The following is a 22894-nucleotide window of genomic DNA, read 5'->3' as shown; positions in this document are numbered from 1 at the left end:
ATCCTAAATATATATGCACCCAACACAGGGGCACCCAGATTCATAAAGCAAGTCCTGAGTGATCTACAAAGGGACTTAAACTCCCACACAATAATAATGGGAGATTTTAACACCCCACTGTCAGCATTAGACAGATCAATGAGACAGAAAGTTAAGAAGGATATCCAGGAATTGAACTCAGCTCTGCACAAAGTGGACCTAATAGACATGTACAGAACTCTCCACCTCAAATCAACAGAATATACATTTTTTTCAGCACCACACCACACCTATTCCAAAATTGACCACATAGTTGGAAATAAAGCTCTCCTCAGCAAATGTAAAAGGACAGAAATTATAACAAACTGTCTCTCAGACCACAGTGCAATCAAACTAGAATTCAGGATTAAGAAACTCACTCAAAACCGCTCACCTACGTGGAAACTGAACAACTGGCTCCTGAATGACTATTGGGTACATAATGAAATGAAGGCAGAAATAAAGATGTTCTTTGAAATCAACAAGAACAAAGACACAACATACCAGAATCTCTGGGACACATTCAAAGCAGTGTGTAGAGGGAAATTTATAGCACTAAATGCCCACAAGAGAAAGCAGGAAAGATCCAAAATTGACACCCTAACATCACAATTAAAAGAACTAGAAAAGCAAGAGCAAACACATTCAAAAGCTAGCAGAAGGCTAGAAATAACTAAAATCAGAGCAGAACTGAAGGAAATAGAGACACAAAAAACCCTTCAAAAAATTAATGAATCCAGGAGCTGGTTTTTTGAAAAGATCAACAAAATTGATAGACTGCTAGCAAGACTAATAAAGAAGAAAAGAGAGAAGAATCAAATAGATGCAATAAAAAATGAAAAAGGGGATATCACCACTGATCCCACAGAAATACAATCTACCATCAGAGAATACTACAAACACCTCTATGCAAATAAACTAGAAAATCTAGAAGAAATGGATAAATTCCTCGACAAATACACCCTCCCAAGACTAAACCAGGAAGAAGTTGAATCTCTGAATAGACCAATAACAGGTTCTGAAATTGTGGCAATAATCAATAGCTTACCAACCAAAAAGAGTCCAGGACCTGATGGATTCACAGCCGAATTCTACCAGAGGTACAAGGAGGAACTGGTACCATTCCTTCTGAAACTATTCCAATCGATAGAAAAAGAGGGAATCCTCCCTAACACATTTTATGAAGCCAGCATCGTCCTGATACCAAAGCCTGGCAGAGACATAACCAAAAAAGAGAATTTCAGACCAATATCCTTGATGAACATTGACGCAAAAATCCTCAATAAAATACTGGCAAATTGAATCCAGCGGCACATCAAAAAGCTTATTCACCATGATCAAGTGGGCTTCATCCCTGGGATGCAAGGCTGGTTCAACATACGCAAATCAATAAATGTAATTTAGCATATAAACAGAACCAAAGACAAAAACCACATGATTATCTTAATAGATGCAGAAAAGGCCTTTGACAAAATTCAACAACCCTTCATGCTAAAAACTCTCAATAAATTAGGTATTGATGGGACGTATCTCAAAATAATAAGAGCTATCTATGACAAACCCACAGCCAATATCATACTGAATGGGCAAAAACTGGAAGCATTCCCTTTGAAACTGGCACAAGACAGGGATGTCCTCTTTCACCACTCCTATTCAAATAGTGTTGGAAGTTCTGGCCAGAGCAATCAGGCAGGAGAAGGAAATAAAGGGTATTCAATTAGGAAAAGAGGAAGTCAAATTGTCCCTGTTTGCAGATGACATGATTGTATATCTAGAAAACCCCATTGTCTCAGCCCAAAATCTCCTTAAGCTGATTAGCAACTTCAGCAAAGTCTCAGGATACAAAATCAATGTACAAAAATCACAAGCATTCTTGTACACCAATCACAGACAAACAGAGAGCCAAATCATGAGTGAACTCCCATTCACAATTGCTTCAAAGAGAATAAAATACCTAGGAATCCAACTTACAAGGGATGTGAAGGACCTCTTCAAGGAGAACTACAAACCACTGCTCAATGAAATAAAAGAGGATACAAACAAATGGAAGAACATTCCATGCTCATGGGTTGGAAGAATCAATATCGTGAAAATGGCCATACTGCCCAAGGTAATTTATAGATTCAATGCCATCCCCATCAAGCTACCAATGACTTTCTTCACAGAATTGGAAAAAACTACTTTAAAGTTCATATGGAACCAAAAAAGAGCCCGCATCGCCAAGTCAATCCTAAGCCAAAAGAACAAAGCTGGACGCATCATGCTACCTGACTTCAAACTATACTACAAGGCTACAGTAACCAAAACAGCATGGTACTGGTACCACAATAGAGACATAGATCAATGGAACAGAACAGAGTCCTCAGAAATGATGCTGCATATCTACAACTATCTGATCTTTGACAAACCTGACAAAAACAAGAAATGGGGAAAGGATTCCCTACTTAATAAATGGTGCTGGGAAAACTGGCTAGCCATATGTAGAAAGCTGAAACTGGATCCCTTCCTTACACCTTATACAAAAATTAATTCAAGATGGATTAAAGACTTACATGTTAGACATAAAACCATTAAAATCCTACAAGAAAACCTAGGCAATACCATTCAGGACATAGGTGTGGGCAAGGACTTCATGTCTAAAACACCAAAAGCAATGGCAACAAAAGCCAAAATTGACAAATGGGATCTAATTAAACTAAAGAGCTTCTGCACAGCAAAAGAAACTACCATCAGAGTGAACAGGCAACCTACAGAATGGGAGAAAGTTTTTGCAACCTACTCATCTGACAAAGGGCTAATATCCAGAATCTACAATGAACTCAAACAAATTTACAAGAAAAAAACAAACAACCCCATCAACAAGTGGGCGAAGGACATGAACAGATACTTCTCAAAAGAAGACATTTATGCAGCCAAAAAACACATGAAAAAATGCTCATCATCACTGGCCATCAGAGAAATGCAAAGCAAAACCACAGTGAGATACCATCTCACACCAGTTAGAATGGCCATCATTCAAAAGTCAGGAAACAACAGGTGCTGGAGAGGATGTGGAGAAATAGGAACACTTTTATACTGTTGGTGGGACTGTAAACTAGTTCAACCATTGTGGAAGTCAGTGTGGCAATTCCTCAGGGATCTAGAACTAGAAATACCATTTGACCCAGCCATCCCATTACTGGGTATATACCCAAAGGACTATAAATCATGCTGCTATAAAGACACATGCACACGTATGTTTATTGCGGCACTATTCACAATAGCAAAGAATTGGAACCAACCCAAATGTCCAACAACAATAGACTGGATTAAGAAAATGTGGCACATATACACCATGGAATACTATGCAGCCATAAAAAATGATGAGTTCATGTCCTTTGTAGGGACATGGATGAAACTGGAAAACATCATTCTTAGTAAACTATCTCAAGGACAAAAAACCAAACACCGGATGTTCTCACTCATAGGTGGGAATTGAACAATGAGAACTCATGGACACAGGAAGGGGAACATCACACTCCGGGGACTGTTGTGGGGTGAGGGGAGGGGGAGAGACAGCATTAGGAGATATACCTAATGTTAAATGACGAGTTAATGGGTGCAGCAAAACAACATGGCACATGGATACATATGTAACAAACCTGCACATTGTGCACATGTACCCTAAAACCTAATGTATAATAATAAAAAAATAAAAAAAAGAAAGGAGAAAAATAAAAATAAAAAATAAAGTAAAAAAAAGAAAACAAAAAGTAACACACAAAAAACTTAAATAAAATAACATTAATAATGTTTTATTAATGTATGACAGGAGCTGGTAGTTTTACTCCAATATCCATTCTCCTTTTTCTTTCTAACAAACTCCTGAATTCTAACTAGACACAAGGTTGTACAAAATAAAATCTACATTTCCCAGCTTTATCTGTAACTAAGTACATGTACATAACTGAGTTATAGCCAATGTGTTATAACAGGAAGGCATGTAACATGAGTAAAACTGCAGAATAGGAGTTTTTATCCCTTGTCTACCCTACTGAAACACCGATTTTGACAACGACTCATGGATAAAAGTACCTTTGTGGGAATCCAGGAGTCCAGTGGAAAGACTCCGCTACTACACTGGAGTGTACATACACACAAAATCTGAGAATAGACACATTGAAGAAGGTAAAACATTTCACTTTACCCACATTACCCCTCCTCTAAGGCAGCACAGTTCAGTGCCAACAAAGACCTCCTTGGCCTGTGTACTCTCCTATGATGAAAAGTAAGAGTGTAGTAAGCACCTAGCTTCACTCCCCATGTGGGATGCTGCTCTTCCTCTCACCCCACCCAGAACGCTGAAGGGATCAGCAAGGTTGATTAGTCCAGGAGCAACAGCAATTGGAAAATGGGCAGAGGCTCACTTACTTTTAATATTAGTGGGTACATAGTAGGTATATATATTTATGGGGTACATGAGATGTTTTGATACAGGCATGTACTATGTAATGATCACTTGAAAAATGGGGTTCCCGTCCCCTCAGGTATCTATCCTTTGTGTTACAAACAATTCAATTATACTCTTTTAGTTATTTTTGAATGTACAATTAAATGAACTATAGTCACCCTGTTGTGCTATCACGTATTAGGCCTTATTCATTCAAACTATTTTTTCATACTCATTAGCCATTCACACCTCCCCCCAACACCCACCACCACTACCTATCCCAGCCTCTGGTAAACCACCCTCTTCTCTATCTCCATGGGTTCAATTGCTCCAATTTTTAGAACCCACAAATAAATAAGAACATGAGATGTTTATCTTTCTGTGCCTGGCTTATTTCACTTAACATAATGATCTCCAGTTCCATCCATGTTGTTGCAAATGACAGGATCTCATTCTTTTTTATGGCTGAATATATTCCATTGTGTATAAGTACCATATATATTTTTTAATCTATTCATCTGTTGATGAACACTTTGGTTGCTTTCAAATCTTGGCTATTGTGAATAGTGCTGCAACAAACATGGAAGTACAGCTATCTCTCCGATACACTGATTTCTTTTCTTTTGTTTACATACCGAGCAGTGGGAATGCTGGATCGTATGGTAGCTCTATGTATAGTTTTTTCCTCAAAAAACTAAAACCTGGCTGGGCATTGTGGCTCATACCTGTAATCCTGGCACTTTGGGAGGCCGAGGTGGGGAGACAGCCTGAGGTTGGGAGTTTGAGACCAGCCTGGCCAGGGTGGTGAAACCCTGTCTCTACTAAAAATACAAAAAAAATTAGCTGGGCATGGTGGCAGGTGCCTGTGATCCCAGCTACTTGGGAAGCTGAGGCAGGAGAATCACTTGAACCTGGGAGGTGGAGGTTGCAGTGAGCCAAGATCACGCCATCGCACTCCAGCGTGGGCAACCCAGTGAGATTCCATCTCAAAAAAAAAAATAAATAAATAAATAAATTAAAAAAAAACAAAAACTAAAACTAAAACCCTCGTACCAACAGCATACTAGGGTTCCCTTTTCTCCACATCCTTGCTAGCATTTACTGCCTGTCTTTTGGATAAAAGCCATTTTAATTGGGGTGTGATGATATCTCATTGTAGTTTTGATTTGCATTTCCCTGATAATCAATGATGTTGGGCACCTTTTCATATGCCTGTTTGCCATTTGTATGTCTTTTTTTGAGAAATGTCTATTCAAATCTTCTGCCCATTTTAAGATCAGATTACATTTTTTCCAGTAGAGTTGCTTATTTATATATTCTAGTTATTAATCCCTTGTTAGATGGGTAGTTTGCAAAGGTTTTCTCCAATTCTGTACATTGTTTCTTCACTTTGTTGACCATTTCCTTTGCTGTACAGAAGCTTTATGACTTGATGTGATCCCATTTGTCCATTTTTGCTTTGGCTGCCTTGCTTGTGGGGTATTACTAAAGAAATCTTTGCCAAGACCAATGTCTTAAAGGCTGTCCCCAATGTTTTCTTGCAGTACTTTCATAGTTTGAGGTCTTAGATTTAAGTATTTAATCCATTTTGATTTCATTTTGGTATATAGTAAGAGACAGGGGTCTAATTTCATTCTTCTGCATATAGCTATCTAGTTTTCTCTGCATCATTTACTGAAGAGACTCAGTTTCCCCAGTGTATGTTCCTGGAAGCTTTGTGAAAACACTGTAGGTGTGTGCATTTGTTTATGGGTTCCCAATTCTGTCCCATTGGTCTCTGTGTCTGTTTTTATGCCAGTACAATGCAGTTTTGGTTACTATAGCTCTGTAGTATAATTTGAAGTCAGGTAAACGTGATTCTTCCAGTTTTGTTCATTTTGCTTAGGATAACTTTGGCTATTCTGGGTCTTTGTGGTTCCATATACAGTTTAGGATTTTTAAAATATTTCTGTGAAGAATGTCATTGGAATTTTGATAGGAACTGCATTGAATCTATAGATTGCTTTAGGTAGTATGGATATTTTAACAATATTAATTCTTCCAATCCACGAACATGGAATATCTCTCAATTTTGGGGTGTCCTCTTCAATTTCTTGCACCAGTGTTTTATAGTTTCAATTATAGAGATCTTTCACTTCTTTGGTAAATTCCTGGGTATTTAATTTTAATTGTGGCTATTCTAAGTGGGATCACTTTTCTGATTTCTTTTTTAATTGTTCACTGTTGGCATATAGAAATGTTAGTAATTTTTGTATGCTGATTTTGTATCCTGCAACTTTACTGAATTTATTAGTTCTAATAGTTTTTTTCTGTGGAGTCTTTAGGTTTTTCCAAATATAAGATCATATCATCTGAAAACAAGGATAATTTGACTTCTTCCTTTCCAGTTTGGATGTCCTTTATATATCTTTCTTGTCTGATTGTTCTCCCTAGGACTTCTAGTACTATGTTAAATAACAGTGGTGAAAGTGGGCATCCTTGTCTTGTTCCTGGTCTTAGAGGAAAGGCTTTCAGTTTTGTCCCACTCAGCATAATACTAGCTGTGGGTCTGCTGTATATAGCTTTTATTATGTTGAGGCATGCTCCTTCCATACCCAGTTTTTTGTGGGTTTTTATCACGAAGGGATGTTGAATTTTACCCAATGCTTTTTCAGCATCAATTGAAATGATCATATGGTTTTTGTCCTTTATTCTGTTAATATGATGTATCATAGTGATTGATTTACAATGTGTGTTGAACCATCCTTGCATCCCTTGGATAAATCCCATTTGGTCATGATGAATGATCTTTTTAATGTATTGGTGAATTCAGTTTGCTAGTATTTTGCCAAGGATTTTTGCATCAATGTTCATCAGTAATATTGACCTGTAGGTTTTTTTTTTTTTTAATGTGTCTTTGTCTGTTTTTGGTATCAGGGTAGTGCTGGCCTTGTGGAATGAGCTTAGAATTATTCCCTCCCCCTCTATTTTTCGGATAGTTTGAATAGGACTGATGTTAGTTCTTCTTTAAATGTTTGGTAGAATACAGCAGTGAAGCCATCAGGTCCCAGGGTTTTCTTTACTGAAAGACTTTTTATTATGGCTTCAATCTCATTACTTGTTATTGGTCTGTTCAGATTTTAGATCTCTTCACGGTTCCATATTGGTTGGTTGTATGACTCTAAGGATTTGTCCATTTCTTCTAGATTTTCCAGTTTATTGGCATATAGTTGCTCACAGTAGCCATTAATAATTCTCTGGATTTCCACAGTATCAATTGTAATGTCTCCTTTTTCATATCTGATTTATTTGGATTCTCTGTTTTTTCTTAGTCTGGCTAAAGATTTGTCCATTTTCTTTAACTTTTCAAAAAGCCAACTTTTTGTTTCATTGATCTTTTGTACTGTTTTCTTCATTTCAATTTCATTTATTTCTGCCTTTTGTTTGTTTGTTTGTTTGAGATGGAGTCTTGCTCTGTTGCCCAGACTGGAGTGCAGTGGTGTGATCTCGGCTGACTGCAATCTCTGCTGCCCAGGTTCAACTGATTCTCCTGCATCAGCCTCCTCAGTAGCTGGGATTACAGGTGCGTGCCACCACACCTGGTTAATTTTTGTATTTTTAGTAGAGACAGGGTTTTGCCTTGTTGGTCAGGCTGGTCTCAAACGCCTGACCTCAGGTGATTCACTGCCTTGGCCTCCCACAGTGCTGGGATTACAGGCGTGAGACACTGTGCCTGGCCTGATCTTTATTATTTATTTTCTTCTACTAATTTTGGGTTTGGTTTGCTCTTGCTTTTCTAGTTTTTTTTTTTTTTTTTTTTTTTTTTTTAGATGGAGTCTTGCTCTGTCACCCAGGCTGGAGTGCAGTGGCGCGATCTGGGTTCACTGCAAGCTCCGCCTCCTGGGTTCACGCCATTCTCCTGCCTCAGCCTCCCGAGTAGCTGGGACTACAGGTGCCTGCCACCACGCCCAGCTATTTTTTTGTATTTTTAGTAGAGACAGGGTTTCACTGTGTTAGCCAGGATGGTCATGATCTCCTGACCTTGTGATCCGTCCACCTCAGCCTCCCAAAGTGCTGGGATTACAGGCGTGAGCCACCGCACTGGGCCTTGCTTTTCTAGTTTTTCATATGCACTGTTACGTTATTTGAAGTTTTAAAAATTTTTGATGTAGGCACTTATAGCTATAAACTTTCATCTTAGTACGGCTTTTGCTGCATCTGCTAGGTTTTGATATGTTGTGTTTCCATTATCATTTGTTTCAATAAAATTTTTAATTTCTTTCTTAATTTCTTCATTGACCCACTGGCCATTCAGGAGCATATAGTTTAATTTCTATGTATTTGTATAGTTTCCAAAATTCCTCCTTATTGATTTCTAGTTTTATTCCATTGTGGTGAGAGAAGATGCTTGATATATTTCAATTTTTTGAATGTTGTTAGACTTGTTTTGTGATCTAATGTATGGTCTACCCTGGAGAATGATCCAGGTGCTGAGAAAAAGAATGTGTATTCTGCAGCTGTTGGATGAAATGTTCTGTAAATATCTGTTAGATGCATTTACTCTACAGTGCAGATTAAGGCCCATGTCTCTTCACTGATTTTCTATCTAGAAGATCTGTCCAGTGTTGAAAGTCGGGTGTTGAAATTTCCACCTATTATTGTATTGGAATCTAACAGCTTAGCTCTAATAATATTTGCTTTATATATCTGGGTGCTCCAGTGTTGGGTTCATATATATTTACAATTGTTATATCCTCTTGCTGAACTGACCCCTTTATCATTATATAGTGATCTTCTCAGTCTCTTATAGTTTTTGTGTTGAAATTTTTTTTTAGTATACTTTAAGTTCTAGGGTGCCTGTGCACAACATGCAGGTTTGTTACATATGTATACATGTGCCATGTTGGTGTGCTGCACCCATTAACTAGTCATTTACATTAGGTATATCTCCTAATGCTATCCCTCCCCGCTTCCCCCACCCCACGACAGGCCCCGGTGTGGGATGTTCCCCTTCCTGTGTCCAAGTGTTCTCATTGTTCACTTCCCACCTATGAGTGAGAACATGCAGTGTTTGGTTTTTTGTCCCCGTGACAGTTTGCTGAGAATGATGGTTTCCAGCTTCATCCATGTCCCTACAAAGGATATGAACTCATCATTTTTTATGGCTGTATAGTATTCCGTGATGTATATATGCCACATTTTCTTAATCCAGTCTATCATTGATGGACATTTGGGTTGGTTCCAAGTCTTTGCTATTGTGAATAGTGCCGCAATAAACATACGTGTCCATATGTCTTTACAGCAGCATGATTTATAATCCTTTGGTTATATACCCAGTAATGGGATGGCTGGGTCAAACGGTATTTCTAGTTCTAGATCCCTGAGGAATCGCCACACTGTCTTCCACAATGGTTTAACTAGTTTACAGTCCCACCAACAGTGTAAAAGTGTTTCTTTCTATTTCTCCACATCCTCTCCAGCACCTGTTGTTTCCTGACTTTTTAATGATCACCATTCTAACTGGTGTGAGATGGTATCTCATTGTGGTTTTGCTTTGCATTTCTCTGATGGCCAGTGATGATGAGCATTTTTTCATGTGTCTGTTGGCTGCATAAACGTGTTCTTTTGAGAAGTGTCTGTTCATATCCTTTGCCCACTTTTTGATGGGGTCGTTTGATTTTTTCTTGTAAATTTGTTTAAGTTCATTGTAGATTCTGGATATTAGCCCTTTGTCAGATGGGTAGATTGTAAACATTTTCTCCCATTCTGTACGTTGCCTGTTCACTCTGATGGTAGTTTCTTTTGCTGTGCAGAAGCTCTGTAGTTTAATTAGATCCCATTTGTCAATTTTAGCTTTTGTTGCCATTGCTTTTGGTGTTTTAGTCATGAAGTCCTTGCCCATGCCTATGGCGTGAATGGTATTGCCTAGGTTTTCTTCTAGGGTTTTTATGGTTTTAGGTCTAACATTTAAGTCTTTAATCCATCTTGAATTAATTTTTGTATAAGGTGTAAGGAAGGGATCCAGTTTCAGCTTTCTACATATGGCTAGCCAGTTTTCCCAGCACCATTTATTAAATAGGGAATCCTTTCCCCATTTCTTGTTTTGGTCAGGTTTGTCAAAGATCAGATTGTTGTAGATGTGTGATATTATTTCCAAGGGCTCTATTCTGCTCCATTGGTGTACATCTCTGTTTTGGTACCAGTACTATGCTGTTTTGGTGACTGTAGCCTTGTAGTATAGTTTGAAGTCATGTAGTGTGATGCCTCCAGCTTTGTTCTTTTGGCTTAGGATTGTCTTGGCAATGTGGGCTCTTTTTTGGTTCCATATGAACTTTAAAGTAGTTTTTTCCAATTCTGTGAAGAAAGTCATTGGTAGCTTGATGGGGATTGGCACTGAATTGATAAATTACCTTGGGCAGTATGGTCATTTTCACGATATTGATTCTTCCTATCCATGAGCATGGAATGTTCTTCCATTTGTTTGTGTCCTCTTTTATTTCGTTGAGCAGTGGTTTGTAGTTCTCCTTGAAGAGGTCCTTCACATCCCTCGAAAGTTGGATTCCTAGGTATTTTATTCTCTTTGAAGCAATTGTGAATGGAAGTTCACTCATGATTTGGCTCTCTGTTTGTCTGTTATTGGTGTAGAGGAATGCTTGTGATTTTTGCACATTGATTTTGTATCCTGAGACTTTGCAGAAATTGCTTATCAGCTTAAGATTTTGGGCTGAGATGATGGGGTTTTCTAAATATACAATCATGTCATCTACAAACAGGGACAATTCGACTTCCTCTTTTCCTAACTGAATACCCTTTATTTCTTTCTCCTGTCTGATTTTCCTGGCCAGAACTTCCAACACTATGTTCAATAGGAGTGGTGAGAGAGGGCATCCCTGTCTTGTGCCAGTTTTCAAAGGGAATGCTTCCAGTTTTTGCCCATTCAGTATGATACTGGCTATGGGTTTGTCATAAATAGCTCTTATTACTTTGAGATACGTCCCATCAATACCTAGTTTATTGAGAGTTTTTAGCATGAAGGGCTGTTGAATTTTGTCAAAGGCCTTTTCTGCATCTATTGAGATAATCATGTGGTTTTTGTCTTTGGTTCTGTTTATATGCTGGATTACGTTTATTGATTTGCATATGTTGAACCAGTCTTGCATCCCAGGGATGAAGCCCACTTGATCGTGGTGGATAAGCTTTTTGATGTGCTGCTGGATTCAATTTGCCAGTACTTTATTGAGGATTTTTGCAGCGATGTTCATCAGGGATATTGGTATAAAATTCTCTTTTTTTGTTGTGTCTCTGTTAGGCTTTGGTATCAGGATGATGCTGGCCTCATAAAATGAGTTAGGGAGGATTCCCTCTTTTTCTATTGATTGGAATAGTTTCAGAAGGAATGGTACCAGCTCTTCTTTGTACCTCTGGTAGAATTTGGCTGTGAATCCGTCTGGTCCTGGACTTTTTTTGGTTGGTAGGCTATTAATTATTGCCTCAATTTCAAAGCCTGTTATTGGTGTATTCAGGGATTCAACTTCTTCCTGGTTTAGTCTTGGGAGGGTGTGTGTGTCCAGGAATTTATCCATTTCTTCTAGATTTTCTAGTTTATTTGCATAGAGGTGTTTATAGTATTCTCTGATGGTAGTTTGTATTTCTGTGGGATCTGTGGTGATATCCCCTTTATCGCTTTATATTGCATCTATTTGATTCTTCTCTCTTTTCTTCTTTATTAGTCTTGCTAGTGGTCTATCAATTTTGTTGTTCTTTTCAAAAAAACCAGCTCCTGGATTCATTGATTTTTTTGAAGGGTTTTTTGTGTCTCTATCTCCTTCAGTTCTTCTCTGATCTTAGTTATTTCTTGCCTTCTGCTAGCTTTTGAATGTTTGCTCTTGCTTCTCTAGTTCTTTTAATTGTGATGTTAGGGTGTCAATTTTACATCTTTCCTGCTTTCTCCTGCGGGCATTTAGTGCTATAAATTTCCCTCTACACACTGCTTTGAATGTGTCCCAGAGATTCTGGTATGTTATGCCTTTGTTCTTGTTGGTTTCAAAGAACATCTTTATTTCTGCCTTCATTTCGCTATGTACCCAGTAGTCATTCAGGAGCAGGTTGTTCAGTTTCCATGTAGTTGAGCAGTTTTGAGTGAGTTTCTTGATCTTGAGTTCTAGTTTGATTGCACTGTGGTCTGAGAGACAGTTTGTCTTAATTTCTGTTCTTTTACATTTGCTGAGGAGTGCTTTACTTCCAACTATGTGGTCAATTTTGGAATAAGTGCAATGTGGTGCTGAGAAGAATGTATATTCTGTTGATTTGGGGTGGAGAGTTCTGTAGATGTCTATTAGATCTGCTTGGTGCAGAGCTGAGTTCAATTCCTGGATATCCTTGTTAACTTTCTGTCGTGTTGATCTGTCTAATGTTGACAATGGGGTGTTAAAGTCTCCCATTATTATTGTGTGGGACTCTAAGTCTTTTTGTAGGGAAATTTTTTTTTTTTGAGACAGGGTCTTACTCTGTTGCCCAGACTGGAGTGCAGTGGTGCAGTTACAGCTCATTGCAGCCTCTACCTCAGCCTCCCAAGCAGCTGGGATTACAGGCACATGCCACCACACTGGGCTAATCTTTTTTGTGTTGAAATCTATTTTGCCTGATATAAGTACATCTACTCCTGCTCTTTTTTGATTTCCATTGGCATGAAATATCTTTTTCCATCGTTTTCAGTCTATGTGTGTCTTCACAGGTGAAGTGTGTTCCTTGTAAGCAATAGATTGATGTCTTGGTTGTTTGTTTTTTTTTAATCCATTCAGTCACTCTGACTTTGATTAGAGAGTTTAGTTCACTTACATTCAATGTTATTATTGATAGGTAAGGACTTACCCGTGCCAGTTTGTTATTTGTTTTCTGGTTATTTTGTGGTCTTGCCTTCCTTATATTTTTTCCCTTCCTTTCTTCCTTTTAGTGAAGGTGATTTTCTCTAGTGATATGATTTAGCTTCTTGCTTGTTACTTTTTGTGTATCCACTGTATGGTTTTTGGTTTGAGGCTACCATGCGGCTTGCAAATACTCTCTTATAAACCATTATTTCAGCACTCTACTCATTCAGGAAATTTTACTAGTAATGAGCTATAGAAATGATCCCTGGAAGTATCGTTTTTGTGTCTTAGTTTTTAACAAAAATAATTTAAAAAGTTTTAAAAAAGTAAAAAGTTAAAAAATAGAAAAAAGCTTATAGAATAAGGATATAAAGAAAGGAAATATTTTTGTACAGCTATACAAGATGTTTGTGTTTTAAGCCAAGTGTTATTGCTAAAGAGTCAAAAAGATTTGTTTAGAAAAAGCTTATGAAGTAACAATGTTAGAGTAACCTAAGGTTAATGTATTCTGAAGAAAAAGAAATTTTAAATAAATTTAGTATGGTCTAAGTATACAGTTTATAAAGTCTACAGTAGTGTACAGTAATGCTGTAGGCCTTCACATTCATTCACCACTCACTCACTGTCACTTCCAGTCCTGCAAGCTCCGTTCGTGGTAAGTGCCCTGCACAGGTGTGCCATTTTTTATCTTTTATATCATATTTTTACTGTACTTTTTTCTATGTTTAGATATGTTTATATACACAGATCCTAACCACTGTGTTATAATTACCTACATTATTCACTATAATAATATACTGTACAAGTTTGTAGCCTAGAAGCAAACAGTTACATCGTATACCCTAGATGTTGGCAATTTAGGTTTGTGTAAGTACATCCTATGATGTTCACACAATGACAAAATTACCTAATGAAAAAAAATTTTTTTTTGAGAAGAGTCTTGCTCTGCCACCCAGGCTGAAGTGCAGTGGCATGATCTCGGCTCATGGCAACCTCTGCCTTCCAGGTTCAAGCGATTCTCCTGCCTCAGCCTCCTGAGTAGCTGAGATTACAGATGTGCGCCACCAACACCCAGCTAATTTTTGTATTTTTAGTAGAGATGGGGTTTCACTATGTTGACTAGGCTGGTCTCGAACTCCTGATCGCAAGTGATCCACCCACCTCGGCCTCTCAAAGTGCTGAGATTACAAGCCTGAGCCACTGTGCCTGGATGACCTAATGAAAAATTTCTCAGAAGGTATCCCCATCTTAAAGCGATACATGATTGTACTTCTGCAGTATCTTTGCAGAATACTAAGTTGTTGTGTTAAAGGTAAGAATAAGATATATTTGGGCACTATTAGCAATATTATCTAACACTGTTCTAGAGTTCTCAATGTTGACAATTGACATTTCACCTAGATAATTCTTTACTGTGGGAGCAGTCCTGTTCAATGTAGGATGTCTAAAGCAGCATCCCTGGCCTTTACTACTAGCTGTTCAATAGAATCCCTGCCCCTCAACCCCTCATCTTTTGGTGTGGCAACCAAAAATGTCCTCAGGCATAGTCTGCTGGAGAGCCAAATCACCTCTACTGATAATACCTTGAGAATCGCTATTCTAGAGGTATTAACCATCATAAAAAAGAAATTAGAGATATAAAAGTTGAAAAGAGGTAAAATTAACATTATTTGAAGATAATAAATTTTTTTGCTTAGAAAACTCAAGAAAATCAATTGAAAGACAATTTTTTTTTTTAGACGGAGTCTTGTTCAGCCACACAGGCTGGAGTGCAGTGGTGTGATCTTGGCTCACTGCAACCACCATCTCCCGAGTTCAAGCGATTCCCCCATCTCAGCCTCCCGAGTAGCTGGAATTACAGGCACCTGCCATCATGCATGGCTAAGTTTTTTTTTTGTTTGGATTTTAGTAGAGATGGAATTTCATCATGTTGGCCAAGCTGGTCTTGAACTCCTGACCTCAGGTGATCTGCCCACCTTGGCCTCCCAAATTGCTAGGATTACACGCATGAGACACTGTGCCTGGCCCTGAAAGACTATTAAAAATGCTAAGAGAATTTAGGATATAGATTTGGACACAATATCCATATCAATATAGTTGGCTCTTGAACAACACAGGTTAAAACTGAGTGAGTCCACTAATATACTGATTTTTTTTTTCAACCAAATGAGAATGGACATAGAGTATTCATAGGATTTGAAATGTGGGTATAAGGAGGCTGACTTTCTGTGTACTCAAGTCCCAAAGGAACAGCTTGGGAACTTCAGAATGAGCCGATTTTGGTATATGCTGAGCATCCTTGAACCCATCCTCCACGTATGCTGAGGGATGACTGTACACAGAAATCTATAGCCTTCATATATATGTATATGCATTTTATATATATATATACACACCTAGTATAAAAATATAAATACTTCTAGTATATACAGGTCATCTAAATACACCTAGTATATGCCTTCATATATATATATATATATATATATATATATATATATATATATATATACGCACACAGGCACTGTTTCATCACAGAGGGCATTAGAAGCCTGTACTTTCTGGAGAAGTAGTTTTGGTTTTTAAATACAAAAATAATTATAAAAGGCAGCATTAAGCAAAGAGGCTTAGAGGTTAGTTACTCTGGTGTATGTTTTTTTTCTTTCAACATTTGTGGGCTGGAACGGGAATGTGATGGTGTATGCCAGCTTCTACTTACATGCATGCTGACACTCCCAGGGTTAGCTGAGGAACTAGATAGAATGAACCTAGGTTCTAGATGACCGTTGGAGAAGATCCTCCACCCTCCTTATCCTCCTGAGACCTTCCTGAGTCTGGACTGTTTGGAGAGAGATATATAAACTTCTCTCCTGTTTGAGTACTGTATTTTGAAATTTTTTTTTTTTTTTTTTGAGACAGAGTCTTGCTGTCGCCCAGGCTGGAGTGCAGTGGCGCGATCTTGGCTCACTGCAGGCTCCGCCCCCCGCGGTTCACGCCATTCTCCTGCCTCAGCCTCCCGAGTAGCTGGGACTACAGGCGCCCGCCACCTCGCCCGGCTAATTTTTTGTATTTTTAGTAGACACGGGGTTTCACTGTGTTAGCCAGGATGGTCTCGATCTCCTGACCTCGTGATCCGCCCACCTAGGCCTCCCAAAGTGCTGGGATTACAGGCGTGAGCCACCGCGCCCGGCCTGAAATTTCTATAATAAAAACACTTAGCCTGTTCTTTGAACAGGTATGCTGTCAAGAACTGAAACTTCGCCATGGTTCAAGGGTGTTATGGCAGCGTGGATTCACCAACTACTTAAATGAGAAGCAAAAAGGGATTGGCAATTCATCACTTGTTGAGTTCCCTGACACAGAAATAGTGTGATAGTGTCTTATTTCAAATAGCTCTCTTGACATTGCAAGATTCATTCATGCACAATTGCTTGACTCAAAATGAGGTTCTCGTTTAAAGATGGGATATTGCTGTCTTCTTAGAAGCATTCTTTCTCTAGAAGCTACTCCTCTTTGTAATACATTATTCGTATTACTAATTACATTAGAGCACATCACAAGATGATTGAGGCGGTACTTGACACCAGCATAACTAAAATAACCTCTAAGACTCTTTGTTTAATGCTGCCTTTTATAGCTATTTTTGTATTTAAACACCAAAAGTACTTCTCCAGAAAATACAGGCTTCTAATGCCCTCTATGATGAAACAGTGCCTGTATGCACTTGGTTTTTCCATTTAATAACTATTTGTTAAATTTCTATGATGTTCTGGACATTGTTTTAAATGCTGAAAATTTGTGGATGATCAAGATAAGCAAGGTTGCTGTCTTATGCAATCTCATAAACATTAGATAATAAGAAAATTATTAGGAACAAAATTAAAACACCTGGGTCCACCATAACGACAATTCTAACCTTCAGTCTTTTAAAGTAGAACAATATTATCCAGATTTTGTTATCTGAAACACTGTTATCAGCCTACATTGCTTTTACCATAAAAAGTACAGTCTACATAAATACTTCAGTGCTGCTTTTTTAAAAAAATGTACTTTTCCTTCCTATCTCAAACAATATAAGAACCTCTAAGTCTGTAGAACTAACGATAATGTTCTGTAGTTTTTTTCTATGGAATAATTAGAAAAACAAGCAAACTCCAGAACTTTGGAGGATGAATACGATTCTCAAAACCAGTAAAATGAGAGTAAATAGGTATCTTTAAAAAATAACGAGTAGATGAACTTGCAGTTATACAAGATAGTAAGTCTAGAGATCTAATGGACAGTATGAGGACTATAGTTAATATTGTTGTATTTGAAAAATTTGCCAAGAGAATAGATTTTAGGTGCTCTTATCACACACATGACTATATGAAAATCAATGTGACATCATTAAAAATGAAACAAAATATACCCAAATGGAATATAGGCTGGGCTGAATTCTCTCATAAATGTGGCCATAGTCTTATGGTACTTGTGCACATGATTATCTGAGTATTATATCTCCAAGAAAATAGAGTTCATCTATATTGCAAATGTTTCTCAAATGGGGATAAGAAGATATATTCTAAAAAATTCTAGAGTTTTCCATGAGAATTGAAAATTTAAATGTAATGCTTTAATTTCAATAATAATATTTTAAAAATTAATACAGTATGCTATTTGATTTCAGTGCACTTCTCTGACACTAATGAAAACAAACAAAACTAGAGGCAGAGTTAATAAATAAATGATGTGTTTGCAAAAAGAGAATGTCAAATAGCATCACGGGATACTTTAACAATGAGGGTTGCCCCATAATTGTTTGTAACTAAGAATCTGACTCGTATAGTGTCTGGTATCACCTAATATTTCTCTTTAAGCATAATGCTAGTAGCCAACTGATTCAAACTACTCTAAGCTCAATTCATCGATAAATATTTTTACATATCAATTTTCCCACATGCAAATGGAATCATACTATACCTATCATTCTGCACCTTAATTTATTCAGTTAATAATATATCTTAGAGATCATTCCATATTAAAACATAGGGTCCACTGCATTATCTATAACATATAATATTCCATCATATGGGTGTACCATAATTTATTCAACAGTGTCTGACTGATACAAATTTAGAATGTTTCAAGTTTTTTATTAATACAAACGATGCTTCCAGAATATCTTTGTACTTATGTCTCTGTGCTTATGTGAATGTCTATTAGTAAGACATGGTCTCATTAGTGAAATTCATGAGTATATGCCAAATTTCTCTCCAAGGAAATTATTGATCAGTTTACACTCCAGCCGAAAATGCATGAGTGTCTGCTTCCACTGTTCTCTGCAACATAGTGAATTATTAAACTGGGCCTTTTTCTAGGTAATTTGTAAAAATCCTTTATTTGTCAGAATTCTTAACATTTCTCTGACACACACATTGGGGGTCTTTTTACTAGTTGCTTTCCACTTTTATGGAATCAAATGTATCAAAATTCCTTTTACAGCTTCTGGGTTTTGTGCCTTACTACTAAGAAAGGTCTTCTCTATTCTGAAACTATATTTAAGGAATCATCCCTTGTTTATTCTTTATGCATTTACTGTTTGATGTTCAAATCTTTAATTCACTGGGAATGTATTTTGGAGCAAGGAATAAACAAAGGTGTCAGCATTGCTTTTCCTACATAGCCTGTTGTCCTAAAACCAGTTGTTGAACTTCTTGCTCCAAAGATCTGAAAAGTCAGCTTGTTTCTACGCTAAGTTCCACGATAGATTCTGGACTTTTCCTTTTGTTCTACTGATTGATCTCTTAAAAGAAAAAAAAATAAAATTTTTAATATCTGTACTTTTATAATCTATTTAAATATTCAATAGGGTGGTCCAACTAATTTTTATTACATATTAAAATAAAACTTTTATATAAAAAAGATTTCTGAAAGTATTATTATTTTTGAGACAGGGTCTCACTCTGTCACCTAGGCTGCAGTACAGTTGTACGATCTTGGCTCATTGAAGCCTCTGCCTCCCGGGTTCAAGCGATGTTCCCACCTCAGCTTCCTGAGTAGCTGAGTCTACAGGTTCATGCCACCACGCTCGGCTAATTTTTTATTTTTTTGTAAAGACAAGTTCTCACTAAATTGCCCAGGCTGATCTCAAACTCCTGGGCTCAAGCGATCCTCCTCCCTCAGCCTCCCAAAGTGCTGGGATTACAGGTGTGAGCCACCACACCTGGCTGATTTCTGAAATTATGATGAAATTTAAAAAGAAGCTAATTTATCCACTCATAATTTTTTGTGAATATATAACATAATGAAAAAGACAGCCAATACTTACTGAGCACCTACTATGTACAAAAACTTTTGTGAGGAATCGGGGTAAAATATACGATGTTAAGTAAGTTAAGGTTCATCAAGGAGCTCCAATCTGGTGGGAGAGTCTGTTCACTTATATCATCAGTTTTTGTTCCTTTTCCGTCTACCTTTCTCTCACACACACTGTCCTTAAATAATCAATTTTCATGCCCTTTCTATGTCTGTCTCTCATACACACTCACATACACATTTGTTAAACTATTACATACCTGTTTGATTTCTTTAACAGCCAAAGTAACTGAGAACAAGACTGCCTGACTAATGCTGCTCTGACAGGGAACGTTACAGGCTGACTTAGTTCATTACATATATATTCCATCTCTTTCACCATTGTCCAACTGTACCCTTAAAAGAAAAGAAAAAAATTTAACTTTATTGATTGAAATCTTGAAAGACAAATAAAAGATGAAATTACCTATAACTAGGTAAAACCACAGATAATTCATAGGTAATTCATAATACTTTCCATTTGGATTCTAGGTGAATTAAAATGCTACTTAATGTGAAAAAAAACTAAGTGGAAAATGGAGACAAAAAATCATTCCACAAGTGACCTAGAGCAAATTTAACAAAAAATTAAGGCACTAAAAACGTTTTACTAATCTCTCAAGCACAAGAAAAAAAAATTTACACCACTAGATTTTATTTACTTTAAAGATTTTAAGGCTCTTCTTTTAGGTACACCTGCATCATTATTATTCTCTATAAACTTGGATTTTCTACTTTTGTTAAATTTTCCTTTCCAAGAAAGGTTGCTTTGGGGTATATGCTAGTTGTTTAAGTGATAGTTAACATCAAATCAATTTTCTTTTTGGCTTGCCCAAATTACCTGTACATTTTACTTAAAGTAGGAATAGTGGTAAACATTGACTATATATATATACACACACACATATATATATACACATATATATATATATGTATGTATATATTTTACATATATTTAAATCATGTTAAGACATTGTGGGCCAGGCACAGTGGTTTATGCCTGTAATACCAGCACTTTGGGAGGCCAAGGTGGGAGGATAGCTTGGGCCCAGGAGTTTGAAACCAGCCTGGGCAACTTCGTGAGACCTCGTCTCTACAAACAAATTTAAAAAGTAGCTGTGTGTGATGGTGTGTGCCTGTGGTCCCAGCTACTCTGGAGGCTGAGGTGGGAGGATCACTTGAGCCCAGGAGGTTGAAGGTGCAGTGAGCCATGATGGTACCACTGCACTCAGCCTGGGTGACAGAGCCAGACCTTGTTTCTTTAAAAAAAAAAAAAAAAAAAAAAAAAGGCCAGGTGCAGTGGCTCATGCTTGTAATCCCAGCACTTTGGGAGGCCAAGGTGGGTGGATAACTGGAGGTCAGGAGTTCGAGACTAGCCTAGCCAACATGATGAAACCCCATCTCTACTAAAAAAAATACAAAAATTAGCCGGGTGTGGTGGCGCCTGTAATCCCAGCTATTCAGGAGGCTGATGCATGAGAATCACTTGAACCTGGGAACCTGGGAGGTGGAGGTTGCAGTGAGCTGAGATCACACCACTACACTCCAGCCTGGGCAACAGAGCAAGACTCTGTTTAAAAAAAAAACACATGGAAAACACACTTGCTTGTTTCTAAATAGCTTCAAAAAAAAGTATATATGTATATACAGAGAATATATATTTTATATATAAACTATATACATATATAATAAATAAATAAATGTATATATATATACACACACACTTTTTTTTTTTGAGACAGAGTCTCACTCTGTTGCCCAGGCTGGAGTGCAGTGGCATGATCTTGGCTCACTGCAACCTCCGCCTCCTGGGTTCAAGTGATTCTCCTGCCTCAGCCTCCCAAGTAGCTGAGACTACAGGCACATGCCACCATGCCTGGTTAACTTTTATATTTTTAGTAGAGATGGGGTTTCGTCATGTTGGCCAGGCTGGTCTCGAACTCCTGACCTCAGGTGATCCGCCCACCTCGGCCTCCTGAAGTGTGGTGATTACAGGCATGAGCCACCACGCGTGGCCAGAATATATCTATTTTAAATAACTCTATACTCTATCAAAAGTAAGTTGTAAAAAATATTGGTCGGTCAGTCAGTAAAGGAACATTTTACAGAAATCTTAAGTGAATATGTTAGTTTAGCAGCTAATTTCCTGATAAAAAGAAGGGAAGTGTTCCACTTTAAAATCTGGAAAATTATATTTTTAAAACTTAGAAAAAGAGATGGCTAACAGAAGCTCTACTTATATGACTATAAATGTGTGAACTCTCTTAAAATTTGCAGCACCACCAGTGAACATGGCATCTGTCTGAAAGAGTAGACGGAAGGGTCTGCACATACCTGAAGGGTCAGGCCTTTTTTTCCATCAGGCTTAGATTTTGTAGAATGGGTTTTGGGCTTTGTATTAAAGATGTTATTTTTATACCTGGAGGATATTTTAATTTCACCAACAAGAAATACATTATTAGAATTATTACCTTCATTGACTTTCTCAGGATGCCATCCTGTTGTCCAACCCAGGGAAAATGTCACGTCTGGAAAGAAGGATGTCACGGTGTCTAAAAATGGTTCTGCATCTATTACTTTGCTATTTCCATTTGGACCAGGAAGAATATCAGCATTAATCCATACAGGACGCTTCAGATGCCTCTTCACGTTTTCCAAGAGCATCATGGATGGTTCTACAGCTGCCAGACTAAAAACATAATTTGTTTTCAATGAGGTAGATTCCTTAGGTAAAGTAAAAAGAAGTTCTTTTAGACTAGTAGTCTTAATGTTCCCAAATTCATAATAAAAATACAATAATGTCTGGGTTAAAGAAAATCAAAGCACATAGCACCAGAGGGAAAAGCTAATATATGCCGTATCTCTAAATGTTGAATTGTGCTTATTATTCATGAATATACCTCAAAGAATCTATAAATACATGAATAGTTGTACTACTTGTGGACAAAATAGAGGTTTCAAAACTCCATATTAGGATCACTTATTGTGAAAACAGTTTTTTAAAGGACACAAATATTCACTCGTTTGAGAATGTAAAAATAAGATAAATGAAATACACTTAATAACCCGTAAATTCACATTTTTGAAATGCCCAAGTGGATCCAAGCCCTGTATCTCTAATTCAGGCTCAAGACCCCGGAGAATAAAATTAGCTTCTTTCCTTTATGTATTCTTGGGTGAGTATGGATACATAAACAATTCTAAAAATGACTGCAAAATATAAAATTATAGTATTTCCTTCAAGTTTCTGTTTCATTTTTCTTCTTTT

General features: G+C 37.4%; 1 protein-coding gene across 1 annotated transcript in view; it reads right to left on the bottom strand.

Moving 5' to 3' along the window:
• Positions 1-22894, bottom strand: part of FAM151B (family with sequence similarity 151 member B) — a 61387-nt gene that overhangs the window by 7033 nt on the left and 31460 nt on the right. The window contains exons 4-5 of the mRNA XM_003261528.3: positions 22098-22315; positions 19848-19983 (exon numbers count right to left, since the gene is read on the bottom strand). Coding sequence (XP_003261576.1) covers positions 19848-19983; positions 22098-22315 — 354 coding nt within the window. The remainder of the gene's footprint in view (positions 1-19847; positions 19984-22097; positions 22316-22894) is intronic.

Source organism: Nomascus leucogenys, chromosome 2 (assembly GCF_006542625.1).
Source record: "Nomascus leucogenys isolate Asia chromosome 2, Asia_NLE_v1, whole genome shotgun sequence".
NCBI classification, from domain to species: domain Eukaryota; kingdom Metazoa; phylum Chordata; class Mammalia; order Primates; family Hylobatidae; genus Nomascus; species Nomascus leucogenys.
Note: the sequence above shows the minus strand (reverse complement) of the source record. Positions and strands in the feature narration are given on the sequence as shown.